Source organism: Dipteris shenzhenensis, chromosome 30 (genome assembly GCF_047967505.1).
Source record: "Dipteris shenzhenensis isolate YYH24624 ecotype China chromosome 30, Dip_SZ_1.0, whole genome shotgun sequence".
NCBI classification, from domain to species: Eukaryota; Viridiplantae; Streptophyta; class Polypodiopsida; order Gleicheniales; family Dipteridaceae; genus Dipteris; species Dipteris shenzhenensis.
In genome coordinates, this window is record NC_141625.1 from 46,526,402 (window position 1) to 46,548,818 (window position 22,417).

A 22,417-nucleotide genomic window follows, 5' to 3' on the forward strand; every position below is an offset into this window, starting at 1 on the left:
ATAGACAAAAGACCCCAGGGCTGTTGATGCAACTTCCATTGCCTCAAGCCCCATGGGAAAGCATAGCCATGGACTTCATCTTTGATCTACCAAGATCCAAGAATGGATATCATGGGATTTGGACTATTATTGACAAATTGAGTAAGCAGGCTCCCTATCAAGAAGACCGTTAAACCAGGTCACATGACAAAAGTTGTTTATTTCATAGATGTTCAAGCACCATGGGATTCCCAAATCAATAGTAAGTGACCAAGATCCCCGGATGACCGGTTTAATTTGGAGAGCTTATTTGAAAACATGGGAACGAAGTTGGAATTTTCTTCTTTTCATCCCTAGTCAGATGGTCAAAGTGAGATTGAAACTTTCACGGTATTAGATCTTCTAAAATGCTATGTGTCCAAGAAAAAAGATGAGTGGGAAAAGTATCTTCGTTTAGTGGGGTTTGTGTACAACAATAGCCCCATTTCAAGTGATCTATGGGAAGGTGATTTTACCACCCATTATCAGTACCAAGGATGAGATATTTGAGATTTTTGCAGCTGACCAATATGTTAGAATCTTGAGACATCTTTTTCTCAGGTTTGGACAGCCATAGAAGGATCTAGAGAGAAGCACAAAAGAACAATAGATAAGCATAGAAGGGAGATGAATCTTAAAGAAGGAGATTGGGTACTCTTAAGCTCCAGAAAGTGAGTCTCAGCAAGATGAAAAGGAAAGAAAAGTCTATCCAAACGTGTCTCCGAGATGTGACATACCATTTTGGGTTAGTGAGCCAATAAATGAAGTCACGTATCGACTAAAAGTACCAAAGAATGCAAAGATCCACAGCGCTTTTCACGTGATCCTTGTAAAGAAATGTCAAAGAATAGAAAGACAGAACTTTTTCAAGAAGAGCCACAAGATGTTGAAGAAAGGAAGGAGATCCTCTCGGAAGAAACAACCCAGAGGCAAGGTCACCTGCAGGTACCTTGTCAAGTTCAAGAATTATTTGGCACTTGATGCCAAGTTGGATGAAGAGCTTTTCTTTTGAGTATCCCCAAGTTCTATAGTTGTACCAAGTGTGAAGGTAGTGGGAGAAAAGGAAGGAGTCTCACTTGCGGCTTTCTCACATACACAATGGGGGAATACACACAAAGGTGGAGGCTGAAAACAGTTTTCCTCTTCTTAGTTGTGAAAACCAAAAGAACTCTAGTACAAAGAAATAGAAGAACCCTATATGTGGGTCTCAAACCAAACTCAACTAACTAAGGTGGCATACTAACTGAGCCACGAACTAGAGTACATAAGGATAGCTGTCATCCAGCTATTATTCGTGAGCGGTGTACCAACTGCATCTGCAGCTAACAAGTCGGTGACATAAATGCACAACGGTCACCCTGGCATATCACGAGTGGAGCTCATATCTCAACACTCCCCCTCGAGCTCAATCCCAATTCCTGCACACCAAGCAGGTCTCTGAACTTGCGCAGCTTCTCTACGCCCAATGCCTTCGTGAATATGTCAGCTACCTGATCCTCTGTGCTGACATAAACTAGATCAATAAGACCTAGTAAAACCTTCTCCCACACATAGTGATAATGCACCTCAATGTGCTTTGTGTGAAGGTAGTGGGAGAGAAGGAAGGAGTCTCACTTGCGGCTTTCTCACATACACAATGGATACACACAAAGGTGGAGGCTGAAAAGAGTTTTCCTCTTCTTAGTTGTGAAAACCAAAAGAACTCTAGTACAAAGAAATAGAAGAACCCTATATGTGGGTCTCAAACCAAACTCATCTATCTAAGGTGGCACACTAATTGAGCCACGAACTAGAGTACATAAGGATAGCTGTCATCCAGCTATTATTCGTGAGCGGTGTACCAACCGCATCTGCAGCTAACAAGTCGGTGACATAAATGCACAACGGTCACCCTGGTATATCACGAGTGGAGCTCGATATCTCAACACTCCCCCTCGAGCTCAATCCCAAGCAGGTCTCTGAACTTGTGCACCAAGCAGGTCTCTGAACTTGCGCAGCGTCTCTGTGCCCAATACCTTCGTGAATATGTCAGCTACCTGATCCTCTGTGCTAACATAAACTAGATCAATAAGACCTAGTAAAACCTTCTCCCGCACATAGTGATAATGCACCTCAATGTGCTTTGTTCTAGCATGGTAGACTGGGTTATTTGCCAAGTGTATACTGCTCATGTTGTCACAATAAATGACAACTGGTCCATTTGTAGACTAATGCATATCATAAAGTAGCTTATGCAACCAAGCTACCTCACATGCAGCCATTGTTGCATCCCTGTACTCAGCCTCTGTGCTCGACAAGGCAACTGTAGGCTGTTTCTTGCTGCTCCAAGTGACAGCAGCACTCCCAAAAGAGAACATATATCCACTGGTAGATCGTCTATCAAAAATACTACCAGCCCAATCAGCATTAGTGTATCCATGCAACTGTATATGAACCCCAGTCTCATAAAATAGTCCATACTGCAATGTGGACTTCACATACCTGAGTATGCATCTAGCCACATCCAAATGCGGTTTCCTTGGAGCCTGCATAAACTGACTTACCAATCCAACAGCATAGCTCAAATCTGGCCTGGTAATAGTCATATAAATCAAACTTTCTACTATGCGTCTGTACATAGTAGGGTCTTCCAGAAGCTCACCTGCATCTACGCTCAGCTTCACATTCTGCTCCAAAGGAACTGAAATAGGCTTACAGCCTGTCATCCCATATTTGGACAGCATGTCCAATCCATACTGCCTCTGCAAGAGCTGTATCCCACTTGGTGATCTTATCACCTTAATGCCCAAGAAATAACGCAGCTCTCCCAAATGCTTCATCTCAAACTTCTGCTTCAATAGCATTTTCACATGAAGGATATCTTCATCACTATCACCTGTGATGATCAAATCATCAACATAAATGACAAGCAGCGTAATACCTTTCTCTGTTTTTCCCACATAAAGTGAGAAATCTCCCATGGAAATCTTTTTTTTTTTTTTTCCAAGAAAAAGACTTCTATTAAGTAAGAGAAAAAACCCGCGAGAGCAAGCTCAAAGCGGAATACATCATGAAATCATAAGGATAAATAAAAAAACCCCCTCAGAGTGAGGTGGAAAACAACCAAGGCTAAGGCTGAAAGTGCCACCTCAACCCTGTAGTAGTCTCAGAGAAGAAAGGAGAATCCTTCCATTCCCTGAAGAAAGAAGCCCTCCTAGCTGAGGCTGCACGGGAGTCTCCCTGCATACCCGTCCATACGGCCATCAAAGTATGTACGGTGTCTATCCAGATTGTCTGTCCAAATACTAGCCAATGTGTGCGAGGGATGAACCTGAGTACCCTCCAAAGCCTCTGTGCATCTGGCTCTCCAGATATGCCAGGATGCTATGCTCGCTAGAATCTCCCAAGAAGTATCCACAGAGGCATGTACAGCTGTAAAAGGAAGGTGTAATACCACATCCAACGAACAGGACTCAATCCGATGATGTCGAACCGAAATGGACCGAGAGGAGTCAACTCTCTCTTAGAAAACCTGAGGTCCTGTAAGAGAAAGCCAAGCCACTGAGCCCCATGTCATAAAAAATGGGGAGTGGGCAAAGTGACTGAAAATCCTGGCTACCCCCATCCAAATCATCCTGGCCTGTCTGCAATCCCATAAGCAATGCTGAATAGTCTCCGAAGCAGAAAGGCATCGAGGGCAAGTAGGGTCGGCTCCGAACCTGGACCTCCAAAGATTCACTGCAATCCCACCATGGATAGAAAGCCAAAAGAAGATAGTGATCTTTCTATTCCTGTGGGATTTCCAGAGTCTCCTCCAGAAGCACCTCTGCAGATCCGCAGTGATATCAAAAGTCTCCCAATGAGGAACTCTGGAAGGGCTCCAACCTCTACTACTGAGCTGATATCTCCTGGCATTACTGACCGTGTAACGAAAGAAGGGGATGCTCTTCTCTCGATGCCCTGCGTCAATCCACTCCCACTCTCCGGGGTCCCACTGCAAATACCTGATGGGAACTTCCCCATAGAGCCAGAGCCTCCAAGACCCGGTGGAGAGTAGCCGGGGGTTTGGGTCTAGGAACCACTCTGAATCTGATCCCTGCACCAAAAGACCTACAACCTTGATAGGCTGAAAAGCAGACTCAAGCAAGATGTCCTCTGTGGACCTGAGCAATCTGCCACCATCCTGGACACTAAAAACCAAAGCATCCTCCTATGCATCTCGAAAGGCCAAAACCTGAAGCGGAACACCGCCTCTCGAAAAAGTACCTGCCCAAGTGGAGGAAGTGAGTGGCATATCATCTGTGTCTACCCAAACCTCTGGAAGGGCTGCCTCGATCTGCAAGATCCTCCCTGCACTCCCTCTGAGATGTCCTATCAACCTTGATTTGGTCTCCTCTGGTGGAAGCCTGCGGAAAGCTTTCCAAGACCCCATAGAAGATGCAGGTCCCCTCTCCCACCTGGACCACTGCATGTAGAGTGAGGCACCCAGTGGTCTGCCATGATCATCTAAAATACTGTCATTCCACATGATGGGTTGCCTATCAATCTCTTCCCGAGAGGAAGGAGGAATCCTCTAAAGAGTGCTTCTGAAATTGGCCCAAGCTTTCAGAATGGCAACCATGAGAGGGGATGAAGGTGATCTGAGGTGTGCTGTGGTGAAGATCCACCTAACACTGCTCATCCAATCTCCTCCTGAAGAAGGTGTGCACCTCTGTATGCTGCTGATAAGAAAGTCCTTCCATGGTTCCTACCCTGGCATAAGTCCCCGCACCACCATCTTGCAAAGTAAAGCTCTGCATTGTAAATCTGGATCAATAATATTGAGACCCCCTCCCTGTGTAGGGAGGATGAGGGTCTCCCAAGCCACCTTGGCTAAGGCATCTGCTGTGCCATCAAGCCCACTCCAGAGAAAGTTTCTGATCGGTCTTCTGAGCTGAATGATGCAGTCCCTAGAATGGCTCCAACATGAACAAACAAACCAGGCCGTGGCCAAGAGGACCTGGTTGACCACCACAACTCTAGAGGCAAGATCCAGCTTGGCTGAGCTCCAAAAAAGAAGCTTCCTTCTTATGCTCTCCAAAACGGGAGCAAACTGCTGCGTGGTAGAAATATCCAAGCCGACCTGGCAGCCCAAATACCTGATAGGCTCACCCCTCTGAACCCAAGTGAATCCTATGTCAAGCCCCCAAACTGGAGTGCCCTCATCACTGATCCAAAAGCCATTGGATTTATGCCAATTTATCTGCGCCCCTGCCGCCAAGCAAAATAAATCCAATGTTGTCCTGAAAGAAGTGAGCGTCTGTGGAGTGGCATCCAAGTAAATTGCTGTGTCATCTGCGAACTCACTGTCAAGTAGCTCCTCTTCCCTTCTGATGGGAAGTCTCAGCCCAAAGATGTCAGCTTGAGATCTAACATAGATACTCATAGCTTCGGCCACGAACCAAAAAAGGAAAGGAGCAAGGGGGCATCCCTGACAGACTGATCTCGAAATCTGAAATCTCTCACCCCTTACCCCACCAATAAGTACCTGGCTGTGGGCTGATCTGTACAAAGAGGAAACACCTCTGATCCAAGCATCAGTAAAGCCAAAGCGTAGAAGGGTGCCCTCCAACAAACCCCAATCTACTCTGTCATAAGCTTTCTCAAAATCCAAAAGTAGAATGGCAAGATTCTGGCCACTCTGCATGGCCCACTCTGAAGCTTCCCAGAAAGAAAAAATGTTATAAAAAATGCTTCTGCCATGCACAAATCCCGTCTGAGTGTCATGAATAAGATCAGGGAGAAGTGGCTGCAATCGGAGGCTGATAGCCTTGGCCAGAATCTTGTAACAAGTCCCCAGAAGTGTGATAGGCCTCCATTGGGACACTAAATTTCTGCAACCTCCTTTTGGGATAAGGTGGATGAGACCCTCTGTAAGCGACCCAGGCATCTCGCCAGAGTCCCAAATGGCCTGCAGGGCTGAAGTAATATAGTCTCCAATCATATCCCAAAATGTAATGAAAAAAGACGGGGTGAGGCCATCTGAACCTGGGCACTTGCCCTTGTGAAGGGCTGAAAGTGCAGTCCTGAACTCTGTGTTGGTGAAAGGTGCATTGAGTAGAACATGCATACCCGGATTCACCAACACAGGGATGCTCTGCCAAATAGCCTGTCTAGCATCCTCTCTATCATGTGTCTCAGGATCAGCAGTAAGAAGAGTGGCATAGAAATCTGAAGCTATGCGTAAGACATCATCAGGCTCTGTCTATAAAACCCCATGTGAGTCAATAAGTTGGGATACACTCTCTCTACTATGTCGAGGGCCAAGAGTAGAGAAAAAGTGTTTATTGACTCTACCACCATTTGAATCCAGAAGGACTCCCGTGCATGAAAGGCATACTCTGCTCTCTGATCAAGCAATAACTGCTGATGAGCTCTTGCTGCAACAAGGCGCTCCTGAATCCAAGCATCTGAAGGCCGTTTCTGCTCTTCCCTGTGCAAAGCTGCCAACTGCTGGCGAACACCAATCTCACGTCTGAGAATCTCGTCTCCTGGTACAAGCAACTGAGCGGTAGAAGTCGCTAATACCAGAAAGGGCAGCAGCTACATGTGATGGATATGGCTGCCCACCTTGGACATGAGAAACCCATATCTGCAGGGCTGCCTCTGTAAGGTCCTCCTCTGTGTAAAAGGCATCTGAAATCCTGATGCTGGCAGACCGGCCTCTCAAGTGAGGCTCTGAGATAGCCAGCACAACAGGAAAGTGGTCTGAAGTGGAAACCCCAGCAGCAATGCATACCGATCCACCTCTGTCTAGTGCCTAGAATGCCAATGCCCAAAAGAAGAAGTATCAATATGCAACAAAAGAGAGCGAATCATGAAAGCCCAAGGCTGATCCCCTTGCATAAGCTGCAACATCATTTTCCCCCTGTGAGCAAGTATATGCACTTGAATATTGAGTATGTTCAATCCCCCGTGCATCTTTGGAGAACAGAGACGATGCATAGAGAGTAATCTGAGACTTTTCTTGCCACTTTTGGAACACCGGAAAATCTCCATGATAGCAAACATAAAGGAAGCCAGATCTGCCTTAGTAAATATAATGAGGGGCAGATAGAATTGTATGTATGCTATCAAAATGGATTGTGTTATTTACAAACAAACATGGAATGGCCAAGTTGCAAGCTTCCAATATTCAAGTTTTTTCCTCAGCTTTGTGAGCACCCAATCAGTTTGTTGAGAACGAGTGATCCCCCAACCTAGAGGATAGCCAAGATGTCGAATCAATTGAGAAGGTGGAACAATTTCCCCAGGCCACAAAAGACTATGCCAGTCTTTAGCATGCAACGGCAAGAGCTTGGATTTCTGAAAATTCACATGAAAATCAGCAGCCAAGCCATATGTGGAAAGAGCGTGCATAATCATGGAGAGATCGCTCTGAGTATTTTTCAGGGTAAAGAAAGAATCATCAGCATATGCTTGAGCGATCATACTGCGGCTGCCAGGAATTTCCAATCCATGCAACAAGCAAGTGTCCAAAAGGTGGTCCATATATTAAAGCATTAGATGAGTGGCTATGGCAAATAGTAAAGCACTAAGGGGACAGCCTTGCCGAACAAAACAACCAAGAGTCCAGGTTGTAGAAATATCCCCTGAAAGTATGCAGGCAGCTTTACTATCTTGATATAGCCAATTGATAACTTGCTGCATTTTTTTGCCAAATCCCAAGGCCTGCATTGTTTGTGAAATAAAGTCCCACTGAACAGTGTCAAAAGCTTTGGCAATATCAACTTGCAATAGCAAAACATCCTGCTGCATATATTAGGCATATTCTATTCCAACATAGGCATTAGCAATATTGTCTGTGATATGCCTACGAGGAACAAAACCATATTGCGCAGGATGCAACCCATCATGCAAATAGCCTTTTATCCAATTAAGAATCATTTTGGTAGTAAATTTGTAATTAACTGGCATAAGCGTGATAGGTCTCCAATCAGCCAAAGATTCACAGATTTGCTTTTTTGGAAGGAGTTTAACAAGACCTCTCTTCCATGTGTCTGGCATTTTCTGATTTTGCCAAGCAGAATTCACTATATGCAGCAAAGTATGCTTCAAAAGAGGCCAATATTCTTTAAAAAACTCAACTATAAGACCATCCCATCCTGGAGATTTCCATCTACCCACAACATTTGATTGCATCTGACAATGCCCTTTCAGTAAAAGGTTCCTCCAATTCCAAAGCCTGAGTAGTGGAGATAATAGGAGAAACATGCTGTAAAAGCAAATTTCTTGCAGACAACCTGCTGTGAAGGAGGATCTACATAACCAAACTGCTGAGAGAAATGATGTACACAAACAGAAGCAAGCTGTGACCGTGATGTTGTCCATGAACCATCAGGCATAAGCACCCTGCAAATGTTTGTGTTTAATCTCTTCTGATGCAAGCTTTTAAAAAATTGTTTGGAAGAACAGCCTTTATCTATGAAAGCTCTTTGTCTTGCTCTGGTCTCCCATTTGGCAAGTTTCCTGTGATCATTGATTTGGAGACAATGTTTAGCTTGGCATAGTGTTGTTTGCTCATGCAAGAACAAAGGACAAAATTGACTGAGTTCAGTGAGGTCTTGGCAAGTCAATTTAGCCTGAGCAACAGTTTCCCTCATAGTCTTCATGTAAAACTTGCCATAACCTCTAATTACAACTTGCATTTTGGAAACAAAAGAATCCCATGCATTATCAATATCAAAGTGGCTCTGAGAAGACAGAGATTGATAGGCATTAGTAACCATTGCCTTGAAAATAACATGCTCAAATAGCTATTGTTCACAATCAGAGGCCGCCTTTGAGATAGTCTATCATGTGGCATATCATGAAAAGATAGCCTCAACCATAACGGTGCATGATCCAAATGCACAAAGGCATAGTCAGCCCACATTTTGCATGTGAATTCACATTTTGTTGTGGGGCTACGCTAAACCAGCAATCCAGACGTGCCTGGTAAGAAGAAAGGGCATTATGTTAAAAAGTGTATCCAGGTGACAAAGGCTACAATTCCTTCCAAAGATCAACCAAATTAAGTTGAATCAGTAATTGAGACCATGCATGCCTTTCAGAGGTTAACATATGAGTATTTCCTGGTGTATTGTCACCCTGTTGCGGAGCATTATTGAAATCCCCACATATAAAGGCATGATATCTCCATGGATATCGGTGCATGGCGTCCCAAATTGTACTTCTATCCCGAGAAGATTGAGGTGCATATATAGAAGCAAATTCAAACACCTCGCCTTGAATGATGCATTGGAGAATAATCCATCTGCCTTGATTGTCATTTGAAGCAATAACTGGCTGAAGCTCATGCTTAATCAGAATGACTACACCTGAGAAAGAGTGCTCCCCAGCATAAAAGATATCATAGCCGCAGTAATGACCTGTCTTTCCTGCATAGACATGCTGATTGTGTTCTTGTAATGCCACTATATCAAGCTGAAATCGATTGATATACAGCCACACAGATTTCCATTTCCTACTGTCGCACCTCCCCTAAACATTTAAGGTAAGGCATTTGATATGAGCAAGCATATTTACAGATACTTTTAGGAAAAAACAGTTATGTACAGCAGCAACCTTCAGGATGTCAACCTTGCATTTCTACCTCAGGGTCAGGGCCTCTTCCCTGAGAAGAAACATCCGCCTGAGGATTGGACAGCAATGCAGCAACCTCTTCTTCAGGGAAGAGGGTTCTGCTAGCTGTCACTGCAGCCCACGTGATTCCAATTCGAGTTGACCTCTGGAGAATTTCCACTAGAAGATGCACCATTCCAAGTGCGAGGGGGTGGAGGTGTTCTAACAGAAATAACTTTTCTTGGACTTTGCCATCCATCAATTGGAGTTTTTGGTCCTTTTGCTGAAAGTTGAATAGCAAGAAGCAAAGGGGAAGAAGCAGTCCCATTTGAAACAACTGGGGCTTTGCCTTTATCCTAATTCACAAAAAGCTGTCTATTACCTTTATTTTTATTCCCAATAGAGGCAGGAGCATCCTTATTGGGCATCTGAGCAAGCAAAGTAGCAGGAGGCATTTTATGCTGACTCATTGGACACTGTGAAGCCATGTGCCCAAAATTTTTACATTCAAAACAAGCCCCTGCAAACAATCCCCATTTCAATTTATAAAATGCACTTCCCATGTCAACATTGTTCACCGTGACTGAATAAGACTCCGGTGTGGGATTATCAATATCCCACAGAATGCAAAATCGATTAGAGGCTGGCTGAAACGTTCAATGCAAAAACCTGTTGCTGCTCCCCGCTGCTCCTGCTGCCGTCCTTCCTGCTCCCCTCCTTGCTGCCCTCTCCCTCCCCTCCTTGCTTCTCCTCCCTCCCCTCCCCCCTACCTTATGCTCCCCCCGCCTCCCCCCCCGACTCCCCTCCCTCGCTGCTACAGCCCCCCCGCGCTGCTGCCTCCTCCCCCACGCGCTGCCTCTTCCCTCCCCTCCCTCCTACCTCCTGCTCCCCCCGCCTCCTCCCTCCCCTCCTTGCTTCTCCTTCCTCCCCTCCCCCCTCCCCCCCGACTCCCCCCCCGCACTGCTGCTGCCTCCCCCCGCGCGCTGCCTCCTCCCTCCCCTCCCCCCTACTTGCTGCTCCCCCGCCTGTGGTCACACCAGAGATTATATGCTCACTTGATGCACGCTTTACCAACACAGAGTTGAAGAGTGCTCTCTCTGCCCTTCATAAGGGCAAATGCTCTGGTTTCGATGGTCTTACTCCTCCTTTTTTTACAGCCTTTTGGGATATGATAGGTGATCATATTACTTCAGCCCTGCAGGGCATTTGGGACTCGGGTGAGATGCGTGACTCACTGACCAAGGGACTCTTACACCTTATCCCGAAAGGTGGCAACTGGAATTTTGTATCCCATTGGAGACCCATCACTCTTTTGGGCACTCTGTACAAAATCCTGGCCAAGGCGATCAGCATCTGGTTGCAGCCCCTTCTTCCAGACCTCATCCATGATACTCAGACAGGCTTTGTGCATGGCAGGAGCATATTTGATAATATATTTTCCTTTTGGGAAGCCACAGAGTGGGCTATGCAGAGCGGGCTGAGGCTGGCAGTTCTACTCCTGGACTTTGAGAAAGCCTATGACAGAGTAGATTGGGGTTTTCTTGAGGGCACTCTTCTACGGTTTGGATTTTCAGATGCATGGATTAGAGGGGTGGCCTCCCTTTACAAATCAGCCCACAGCCAGGTTTTGATTGGAGGGTTAAGGGGTGACAGGTTTCAGATTTCCAAATCAATTCGTCAGGGATGCCCTTTAGCCCCCTTCCTCTTTCTCTTTGTCGCAAAAGCTATGAGTATCTTCCTTAGATCTCAGGCTGAGCTTTATGGGTTGAGATTGCCCTTGAGACAGAGGCAAGATCTTCTTGACTATGAGTTGGCTGATGACACTGCTATTTTTATTGAGGCCTCTTCGCAGTCACTTGATTCTTTCCGGACAGCCTTGGATATTTTTTGCTCAGCTTGCAGGGGCACACATTAATTGGCATAAATTCTTTGGCTTTTGGATCAGTGATGAGGACACTCCAGGCATGGGACTTGACATTGGCTTTTCTTGGATTCAGAGGGGTGTTCCTGTCAGATATTTGGGATGCCAGGTAGGATTGGGCATCTCTCCAGCACAGCAGTTTGCCCCAGTACTAGAAAGTATAAGGAAAAAGCTCTTTTTTTGGAGCTCAGCCAAACTCGACCTTGCCTCTAGAGTTGTGGTAGTGAACCAGGTTGTCTTGGCCACCGCCTGGTTTGTGTGTTCTTGCTGATGCTGGTCTAGGGATTGCATCACTCAGCTCATTAGACCAGTTAGTAATTTTTTATGGAGTGGACTTGATGGCACGACAGATGTTGCAGCGAGGGTGGCCTGGGAGACCATTATTCTCCCTACATGGGAAGGGGGCCTTAATATCATTGACCCGGACTTACAGTGCAGGGCATTGCTTTGTAAGGTGGTGGTGAGGGGACTCATGTGTGGGCAGGAACCTTGGAAGGATTTTTTTTTTGGACGCATTCAGGGTTGCACACCTACCTTGGGAGATGATTGGGTAGACAGTTCTTGCTGGATTTTTACTTCCGCCTCTCTCAGGTCTCCTACCTCTCCTCTCATGACTGCCATTCTCAAAGCTTGGGGGAGCTTCAGGATCCCTTTTCGAAGGGTTCCGCCCTCTACCCTTGAAGAGATTGATAGCCAGCCGATCATTTGGAACGATAGTATACTTGATGAGCATGGCAGACCTCTGGGCACTTCCCATTATATGCAGTGGTCTAGATGGGAGAGAGGCCTCGCCTACACAGTAGGCACTTGGAAGGCTTTTATCAGGCTATCTGAGGATCAGACGCTACAGTCCGTGAGTCACCTCAGAGGGGTAGCACACAAGACTCAACAGATAGATGCAGCCATCCCGGTGGAATGGACAGTTGAGATGCCTATTACTTTCACCACTTGGATGGGAGCTTTTTTGAGGACAGCAGTTCCTCTACAGGTAATCGCTCTTCGAGGTCTCGGGGAAGATGCTCTGGTCTTTGACGTTGGGGATGGAGGTATACTCTCTAGATCCACAGATGATATTCTTCTAGAGGTTGCCTTTCGGCTTGTTAGGATTGCTGGTTTTGTGGACCATGGAGCGGGCTTGCAGTGGTACTTAGACCCCGACCCTCTGCTCTTGGCCCTGGGATCTGGAGGTTGTGGTTATATGGAGGTGCACCTATCAGGTGCTTGCAGTGGGACCCAAGAGAGTGGGAGTGGATAGATCATGGGCAGCGAGAGAGGGGGATTCCCTTCTTTCGTTTCACGGTTGGTAATGCCAGGAGATTTCAGCTGAGCAGTAGAGGTTGGATTCGCTCCATGGCCCCCCATTGGGATAGCTTCTTCATCACCGCAGATTTGCGTAGGAATTTATGGAGGCGGCTCTGGAAATCCCTCAGAAATAGAAAGATCACTCTTTTCTTTTGGCTTTCTATTCATGGAGGGATTGCAGTGAACCTGTGGAGATCACGATTTGGGGCTGATCCCACTTGCCCTCGCTGTCATTCTGCAGAGGAGTCAGTGCGACATTGGCTTTGGGACTGCAATTAAGCGAGAATTGTTTGGAAAGGAGTTGCTCGGATACTCAGCATTTTTCATACTTCCCCTTTCTTCATGACTTGGGGCTCGGTCGCATGGTTATCCCTTACTAGGCCCTAGGTGTTTTATGAGGGTGAGCCTTCTTCTTGGGCACTCTCGATCCGCCAATAGGTGATAGAGCCCTGCTCTCTTCAAGATGTACCACATATTCCTTTCAGAGCTTCACATGTTTCAGTGGACACCTCTTGGGAGATTTTGGCTAGCATTTCCTCTTGGCACATTTGGAGAGCCAAATGCATAGAGGCCTTGGATGACACCCAGATACACCCATCACAGGTGTTCATGGGTATTTGGAGTGACACGGTTCACACTTTGATAGCCATATGGGCTAGCATGCAGGGCCTTCACAGGCAGCCTCTTCTAGGAGGACTGTATTTCTTCGAGTTTGGAGGGGTTCTCCCTTTTTTCTCGGAGGTTGCTACCAGATTGAGATAGCACTATCAGCCCCAATCCTTTCGTTTTAGCTCTTGAGCTTTTCATGCATTGCATGGTGTATCCCGTATTCCCGTATGGAGCTTGCTCTAACGGTTTTCTTTAATACTTAATAGAAGTCTCTTTTTTGCCAAAAAAAATAAAATCGATTAGAGTTGCCGTTAGGCCGCGGTGGGCAAACCACCTTGCCTAAAGTTGCTACAATTTTAGGCAAGAGTGAAGCCATGCATTGCGGGAAGTCTACAACTTCAACCCAGAGTGGACATGGATGTCGAATCAGAGCCTGATAATCCCTTATGGGGACCATGGCAAAACGTGCACCATTTGCTGCCCAAAAAAGAGTGGCGAATGTTCCAAAAGCATTTGCCTATGAACCTCGTCTACCATAATGGCCTCAAAAAAACTTCTGGCTGCATAGTGTACTTTATGAACAAACGAGCCAGCCAATGTTTTGGTCAACCAGTTGCCTACCTCTACAGCAGGTGGCATCCAACCTGGGAAAAATAAAATGACTGCATTTTTTGCATATTCTCTAACTGGATCCACAATTTCATCCACTTCAACCATGAGACCAACCGATGGAATAGAGTCTTTCCACTCTTTCCTTGTGTTTGCAAATCCTTCGTGCATGCATCATACACCAATTGTGCTTTAACAGAATCATGCACGGGGTCATGCTGACCGTTAGCCTGCTTTTGCTTTTTGCATTGAGCCGATCAATCCTTTTGAAAAGTTTTTTCATAAGAGTATTCAGCCATGTCTTCTGAAGAAGATGGAATTCAAAAAGGGGGTACCTGTTAAGTGATAAAAGAGAAAAAACAGTCTCGAAAAACAGCCCACAAAGAAGAAGGAAATAGTGTATTTGGAAGGAGAAGAAGAGGAAAGAGATATGTAGGGATTTAGAGAGAAGAAAAGACAAGTTCTGGAGAAGGAAAAGAGAAAAAACTAGGAAAAAATCCAAGATGAACTAGAAATCAGAGAAAAAAGAGAAGTTATGGCGATGGAAAGAGAAAAGGCAATCAAGTAGAAAGATTGAAGTTTTGAGAACAGACACCAAAACAACATACAAAGAGAAAAGAGAGAGATTTCGATAGCAAGAGCAAGCAGGTTGCGAATTCGAATGAGAAGAAGTGCCTCCCACAACATGCAGGTCCCAGCAGCGTTAGCAACAGTAGTCCGTACAGCCATACGGTTCCGTATTGACTGTACGGAAACTGTACGGGCGGGAAGGGGATCGAGGCTGTGGACTTTGGCGGGTTTGTACGGCGAGCAAGAGGCGGGCTCACACACACACTCCCCTTGGCTTCGTAGGCCAACCCCCTCTTCTCATAGCGGCAACTCCAACCCTTTCTCTTTGGATGGCCCACCTACTTATTCTTGCAATGCCTTTGCACACTCTTGGGAAACACCCCCTCTCAAGCCTTTCCTTGTCATTACTCTGGCTTACCCCTGCATGGTCAGCCCTTGCTGGGATTTGTGAGGTCTTTGCCAATGGTCATGGGAAAGTTTTGCAACCCCAGTCCCATTTGCTTTGAGTGGAGTGGCCATTGCTCCTTGATCCTTTGCTTGATCGGCCTCCAATTCTCCCCATGTTGGCTTGAAGTAATGTTTGCTGGACACTTCTCGAATGGGATAAACATGTCCCTTTAGTTGCACCTTAAACAAGCTTGAATGGATCTGTTTTTAGTGTTTGTGTTGTTATATGATTTTTGTCAAATGGCAAGGCTGGCCTAGTAATGAGGTACTCTTTACATACATGTACACTTAGAGATGCCAAAAGGTGGGATTTTGTCTCAAACTAGCAGATGATATGTGAATGATTTTGATGGAGTGGTGAATAAAAGGGCACTCACATTAATGAATTATTGTGTCAAACTGCAAAAGGAACCCTGTTCTTATAGAGCTAAAAGGAGGAATTACAAATTTCCGCTTTATTAGTATTGGTTTAAAACAATATGCTTCTTTGGAGTCTGATATAGTTTCTTTATTGCATGTTTTAGGTTATTGAAGGAGTTCCTAACACCTCAGCTGTGCAGCTTGATGTAACTAATAAATCTCAATTGCTTTCAGTGGTATCAAAGGTGCTTCACATCTTATCCTTCGTGATGTATTGAGTTTTCCAATCTTTATTGTTATAGGTTCCTTAAGGCAGTAGAATTTAAAACTTGTTATACTTCTTACCTTGAATCTTTCTTGATTTGTGGAAGCACGCATAGATTGTGAGCTCTGCTGACCCCCCCCCTCTCCTCTCTCAGCCAGCCCCCTCTCCCTCTCCCTCACCCTTGCTGCCCCCCCTCTCCCTCCCCTCGCCAGCCCCCTCTCCCTCTCTCCCTCTCTCCTCCTCTCCCTCTCTCCTCGCCAGCCCCCTCTCCCTCCTCCCTCACCCTCCCGCTCTCCTTCCTCCTCCCCGCCCTCCCTCTCCTTCACCTGCCAGCCCCCCCGCCCCCCTCCTCGACCCCCGCCCCCTCCCTCCTCCTTCCCCGTTCACCCCCTCCCCTTCCGCCAGCCCCCTCTCCCTCCCCGCCAACCCCTCTCCCCCCTCCCTCACCCTCCCGCTCCCCTCCTCCTCCCCGCCCTCCCTCTCCTCCTCCACCCGCCCCCCTCCTCCACCCTCGCCCCCTTCCTCCTCCTCCCTCGCCCACCCTCTCCCCCTCCGCCAGCCCCCTCTCCCTCCCTGCCTTCCCCCTCTCCCTCCTCCCTCACCCTCCCGCCCCCCTTCCTCCTCTCCACCCTCCCTTTCCTCCACCCGCCAGCCCCCCCACCCCTCTGCTCCACCCCCGCCCCCTCCCTCCTTCTCCCCCGCCCACCCTCTCCCCCTTCCTGCCTTCTCTCTCCCCCTTTCCAGCCCCCTCGCCCCGCTCTCCCACCCACGCCCTGCCCCCTCCTTTCCTCTCCCCCGCCCACCCTCTCCCTCCCAGCGAGCCCCCTCCCCCCCCCCCTCCCTTCCTAACCCACAGCTCCCCTCCGCCTCCCCCCGCCTCCTCTCCCTCGCCCCCTTCCTCCCCCCCGGCTGTTGCCTCTCCGCCTCCTCTCCTCCTCTTCCCCTCTCTCCTACCCTCTCCTGTTCTCCTTCCTCCAGCGCCCGTGTTCCAGGGCGTCCTGGGCAGCAATTCACGGACGGAACCTTTTCAGTGTTTGAATCAGCCTCTTCACATCGATTGGCGAATGGATCCCCACTCAGCCAATCTTCGTCCACTTCCACTGGCCGCGAGAACCGTCATTTTTTCAAAAGACGAGTTGCAGCAGCTCAAGAAAGATGTGGAACTAGAGGTCTCCACATCACTTTTTGCCCGCATCTTTGGGTCACACCCTTCCTGATCACAGGCTAGAGACTGGATGCTGGCGGCGTTACCAAGAGATCTCATCCCACACCTCAGAGATGTTCGACTTTTGGGACGTGGATTCTTCCAAGTGGTTTTCGACTCCCACGAGTCCACAACCCTTGTTCTCAAAGCTAATCCTCTGGCTTTGGGATCGAGGAGGATTTTTCTTTTGCCCTACACCTTGGGCTTCGATCCGGTCGAGGAGGACAGTCAGGTCACATCACCGTTCATTAGACTTCCTGGTCTTCCTCAGGTCTATCATTGACTTCTTGCTACTAGCGGAGCCACATTCAGAGTGGTCACTAAGATCCCCCCCCTTCCTGGCATGCCTTCTTCTTCGGCAGAGATAGTCAAAGTGGACATGGTGCCTCGAGTTAGGGTTATTGTCTCTAACCCTAACATCTCAGATGACCACATCATGCTTCAGCGCCCAGATGGCTCTCTCTTTCGACAGAGAGTCGAGATTGCAGATAGATAGGACCAGTGCAGGATTTGCAGGACCCTTGGGCACTTTGCCAGAGATTGGCCGGTGCAGCTCCTTCACGTATTACCCCGACTGCATCTCCCTAGCGCCCTGTACCACGCATTCTAGGACCACCAGTAGCAATAGGGCGCCCTGCTTCGCGCACCCCATGACCACCAGGGGCAACAGGGTGCCCAAAGCCCGCAGCACATCCAGTACCATGATGGAGAGGGATCAGAGCAGCTCCCTTACCTTAGGAGGAGACATTTGATCCGGTTCAGACAAACGCCATCCAAACTCCAAAGGTAGATGTTGCTACAGTCCCAGACACTACAGTTCCACATCAGGAGGGGCCTTAAGATGCACCAGTACCAGCCCCAATCACTTTGGTTTCTGATCATGAGAGGACTACCGATACTTCTTCCCCACAGACTGTTCCTGCCACAATCAGGACGACCAAGGGATTGCATGCACAGATGAGGACTCCAGATTCCTCTTCAGCCCAACCACAAGCCTCCTCAGCCCCCAGCTCCAGTTTTGCTGATAGAGGCCTAGCAGGTCCTTCTCCTCCATCTTCCACGAGTGCAGGTCTTCTTCGCACTCCGCGGCCAGAGACCTGCTTCTCAGGAACTCTTTTTCGGCACTGGCAGACTCGGCAACCTTCATGGATGAGGAGGAGTTTGTGCCCTCCACCTTAGGGGTCCCGGTCATTGGCATTCCTTTTGATAGGGCCTCCCCCTCAGCAGGTGTGGGGATCCTTTCACCTGTTGAGTTTCCTGCCCTCAGCAGGAGTGTTTCGGCCCAGGGGAAGCTGGTCTCCTCTACTAGGTCGGGTAAGCCTTTCCACCCAGCATCCTCCTGTCGATGAGGATAGTCAGCGGGAACATACAGAGCCTAGGCGGAGTTCCACACCATCACTGTAGCAACTGATCCGGAATCAGCTATATTCAAGTGTCACTGGAGGTACTATTGAGATCTTTTTTATCTAGGAACACAAGTTGGATGCCAGTGATTGCTCTAAGTCTGGCAAACTTCTTTCAGGACATACCTTCTGGTGGTCGCCTGCTATGAGCACAAGGGGAGGTACTTGCATTTCGATCTCTCCTTCTATTCTACCCTTGGTTGCTGGTCATGGTATTATCTCCCCCTTTAGAGCTCAATGGATCATAATTTTGATTGGAGGGCGTAAGATTGGTCTTCTCAATATGTATGCCCCCAACAACAGAGGGGAGCGAGTCTCCTTTTGAAAGAAGTTACTACCTTGGGCCCCCATTGCAGATTCTTGGATCATTGGTGGCGATTTCAACATGGTTGAATTGCCATCAGACAAAAAGGAAGGCAGACAGGGTGGAATTCATTCTTTGGAGAGGGCACCCTGGGATGCCTCTCTCTTTTAGTACAGTGGTAGGACACTTGGTTTGATGATGCCTTTCATGTTATGCCACAGTCACTCCTGTACTCTTGGTCGAACAGGAGAGTACACATGTCCATCCATGCACGTATTGACAGATTTTATTTAGACGATTGGGCACTTGACAGAGGGGGATGTGTATGCATTTCTACTGGGGTTACCACCTCAGATCATTTTCCAGTCGTGTTGCAGATTCTTGAGTCTCATCGGAGAGGACGCTCTGCCAGTGTCAGGATTGCGGATGCTTTTTATGCAGAGGAGAGCTTCACGGAGGATATTTTACAGATTTGGATTTCTCACATACAGGGTGGAGTTGTTCGCCCATCTCAGGTAGCTGCAGCCTTATCCAGAATTAGTGACTATTATCATACAGTTGCTGATTCCAAGAGACCTGAGATTCTCAGACGTGAAATTGGTATACACCAGCAGTTAGTGTCCCTTCAGAGGGAAGAGCAGAAGAGGCCCACAGATGCTTGGATTCATGAGCGCCTTGCTGCAGCAAGGGCTCATATACATATATTGTTGGATCAAAGAGCAGAGTATGCCTTTCATGGACGGGAATTCTTTTGGATTCAGATGGGTGGTAGGGTCAACAAACACTTTTTCTCTACTCATGGGCCCAGACATAGTAGAGATAGTGTCTCACAGCTTGTTGACTCAGACGGGGTGTTACAGTCAGATCTTGATGCCGTCATGTGTGTAGCTTCAGATTTTTTTGCATCCCTTTTTACTGCAGATCCAGACACATAGGCCATAGATGATGCCAGAGAGGTTATTTGGCATTGTATCCCTGTATTGGTGAAGGATGAGATGTATGTTTCTCTTGATGCACCTTTTACCAATGCAGAATTCAAGACTGCATTACTTGCCCTTCACAAGGGCAAGTGCCCAGGTTCGGATGGACTTACCCCTTCTTTTTTTATTACTTTTTGGGAGCAGATTGGTGATCACATTACATCAGCCCTGCAGGGCATGTGGGACTCTGGTGAGATGCCTGACTCACTTACAAATGGTCTCATTCATCTCATCTTAAAGGGGGGTAATAGGAATCTAGTGTCACAATGGAGACCCATCACTCTATTGGGCACTTTTTACAAGATTCAAGCGAAAGCCATCGGTATGCGGCTACAGGGTATTCTTCCAGATTTGATTCATGACACACAGACAGGGTTTGTGCATGGCAGAAGTATTTTCGATAATATATTCTCATTTTGGGAGGCCTCAGAATGGGCCATGCAGAGCCGCCAGACGTTGGTCATTCTACTCTTGGACTTTGAGAAAGGTTACGACAGAGTAGACTGGGATTTTTTAGAGGGTACTCTATCTCGCTTTGGTTTTTCAGATGCATGGATTAGAGGAGTATGCTCTCTCTACAGATCAGCCCATAGCCAGGTGCTTATTGGGGGGGTAAGAGGGGACAGATTTTAGATCGGTAGATCAGTCCGCCAGGGATGTCCTCTTGCCCCTTTTCGTTTTCTGTTTGTGGCGGAAGCTATGAGTATCTACCTTAGATCTCAAGCTAATATTTATGGGCTGAGGCTTCCTCTCCGCCAGAAAGAAGAGCTCCTGGATAGTGAGTTGGCAGATGATACGGCTGTTTTTTTGGATGCCTCCCCCAGGACACTCACTTCCTTCCGCACAGCCTTGGATTTATTTTGCACGGCTGCAGGTGCACACATTAATTGGCATAAATCCAATGGTTTTTGGATTTGCAATGATGACACCCCAGATTGGGGTAATGATATTGGTTTCACTTGGGTACAGAGGGGTGTCTTCGTCATATATTTGGGACTGCCAGGTTGGGGTGGGCATCTCCCCTTCACAACAGTCTGCTACGGTGTTGGAGAGCATAAGAAGAAAGCTCCTTTTCTGGAGCTCAGCCAAACTTGACTTGGCATCCAGAGTGGTGGTGGTTAACCAGGTTCTTCTAGCCACAGCATGGTTTGTATGCTCTTGTTGGTGCCACTCTAGGGATTGTATCACTCAGCTCAAGAGGTATGTACGAAACTTTTTATGGAGTAGTCTAGATGGCATAACTGATGTTACAGCCAGGGTGGCTTGGGAGACCTTGATTCTTCCTACAAGAGAAGGGGTTTGAATATCATTGACCCGGATCTACAGTGCAGAGCCTTACTCTGCAAGGCCGTTGTGAGAGGACTTATGCCAGAGCAAGAGCCTTGGAAGGACTTTTTTATCAGATGCATATAGTCTCGCACATCCACTTCAGGAGATGATTGGATACACAGTACCAGATGGGTTTTCACCACAGCCCACCTCAGATCTCCCTCTTTCCCTCTTATGGTTGCTATCCTGAAAGCATGGGCCAGCTTCAGGAGTACTCTTCGCAGGATTCCCCTGTCCACCCATGAGGAGATTGAAAGGTAGCCTATCATGTCGAACGACAGTATTTTGGATGAACATGGCAGACCACTTGGAGCTTCTCTTTACATGCAGCAGCCCAGATGGGAGAGGCTACGGTGGGAGCATGGAAAGCCTTTAGGAGGTTTCCTACACACCGACAGGCCCAGGTGGTTCATAATCTCAGAGGGAGTGCAGGGAGAGTTCAACAGATTGATGTAGCCTTGCCCTTGGATTGGGTGGGCACATATGACATGCCTATTACTTGTTCCACCTAGATGGGGGCATTTTCTAGATCGGGCATTCCTTTGCAGGTGATTGCTTTACGTAACACACATGAGGATGCCCTAGTCTTTGATGTTTCTTCGGGGGGCAGGCTGTCCAAGTCCACAGACGATATATTGTTGGAGGTACCGTTTCAGCCAGTCAAGATAGTGGGCTTCATGGAGCATGGCTCTCTTTCACAGTGGAACTTGGATCCTGACCTGGTACTCATTGCCCTGGGCTCATGGAGGCTATGGCTCTATGGAGGTGTCCCAATTAAGTTTTTGCAGTGGGACCCTGGGGAATGGGAGTGGATAGATGAAGAGCACCGAGAGAAGGGCATTCCCTTCTTTCGTCACACGGTGCATAAAATTTTTTGGCAGAGGCTCTGGAAATCCCACCGAAATAGAAAAATCACTCTCTTCTTTTGGCTTTCTATTCATGGTAGTGAATCATTGGAGATCCAGGTTCAGGGCTGACCCTACTTGCCCTCATTGCCTTTCTTCTTTAGAGACAGTACAGCACTGCCTTTGGGATTGCAGACAGGCGAGAATCATATGGAAGGAGATTGCAAGACTTTTCAGCACTTTTGTTTGCCTCCCCTTCTATATGACCTGGGGATTAGTGGCTTGGCTCACTCTTTCAGGGCCCCAGGTTTTCTTCGAGAGACATGACTCGTCTTGGGCTCTACACCTCCGACGACACCTTGTGGAGTCGTGCTCTTTAGAGGATGTTCCGGCCACTCTCTTCATGGCTGCTCATTCCTCGGTTGACTCTCCATGGGAGGTTTCAGCTAGCATTGCAGCATGGCACATTTGGAGAGCCAGATGCACTGAGGCTATGGAGGGTTCTTAGGTTCACCCTTCTCAGATCTTGGCCAGTACTTGGACAAATACGGTACACACTTTGATGGCCATATGGGCGACCATGCAGGGATCCTCTCGAGCAGCCTCCTCCAAGAGAGTTACTTTTCTCAGGGATTGGAGAGACTCTCCCTTCCTTGCTGAGACTTCTAC

General features: G+C 47.6%; 1 protein-coding gene across 2 annotated transcripts in view; it reads left to right on the forward strand.

Moving 5' to 3' along the window:
* The window catches only part of LOC147882224 (lysine-ketoglutarate reductase/saccharopine dehydrogenase bifunctional enzyme), a 257,686-nt gene that overhangs the window by 119,911 nt on the left and 115,358 nt on the right, over positions 1 to 22,417 (forward strand). For both annotated transcript variants that reach the window (XM_087401328.1, XM_087401327.1), the window contains one exon: positions 15,583 to 15,663. In XM_087401328.1, coding sequence (XP_087257454.1) covers positions 15,583 to 15,663 — 81 coding nt within the window. The remainder of the gene's footprint in view (positions 1 to 15,582; positions 15,664 to 22,417) is intronic.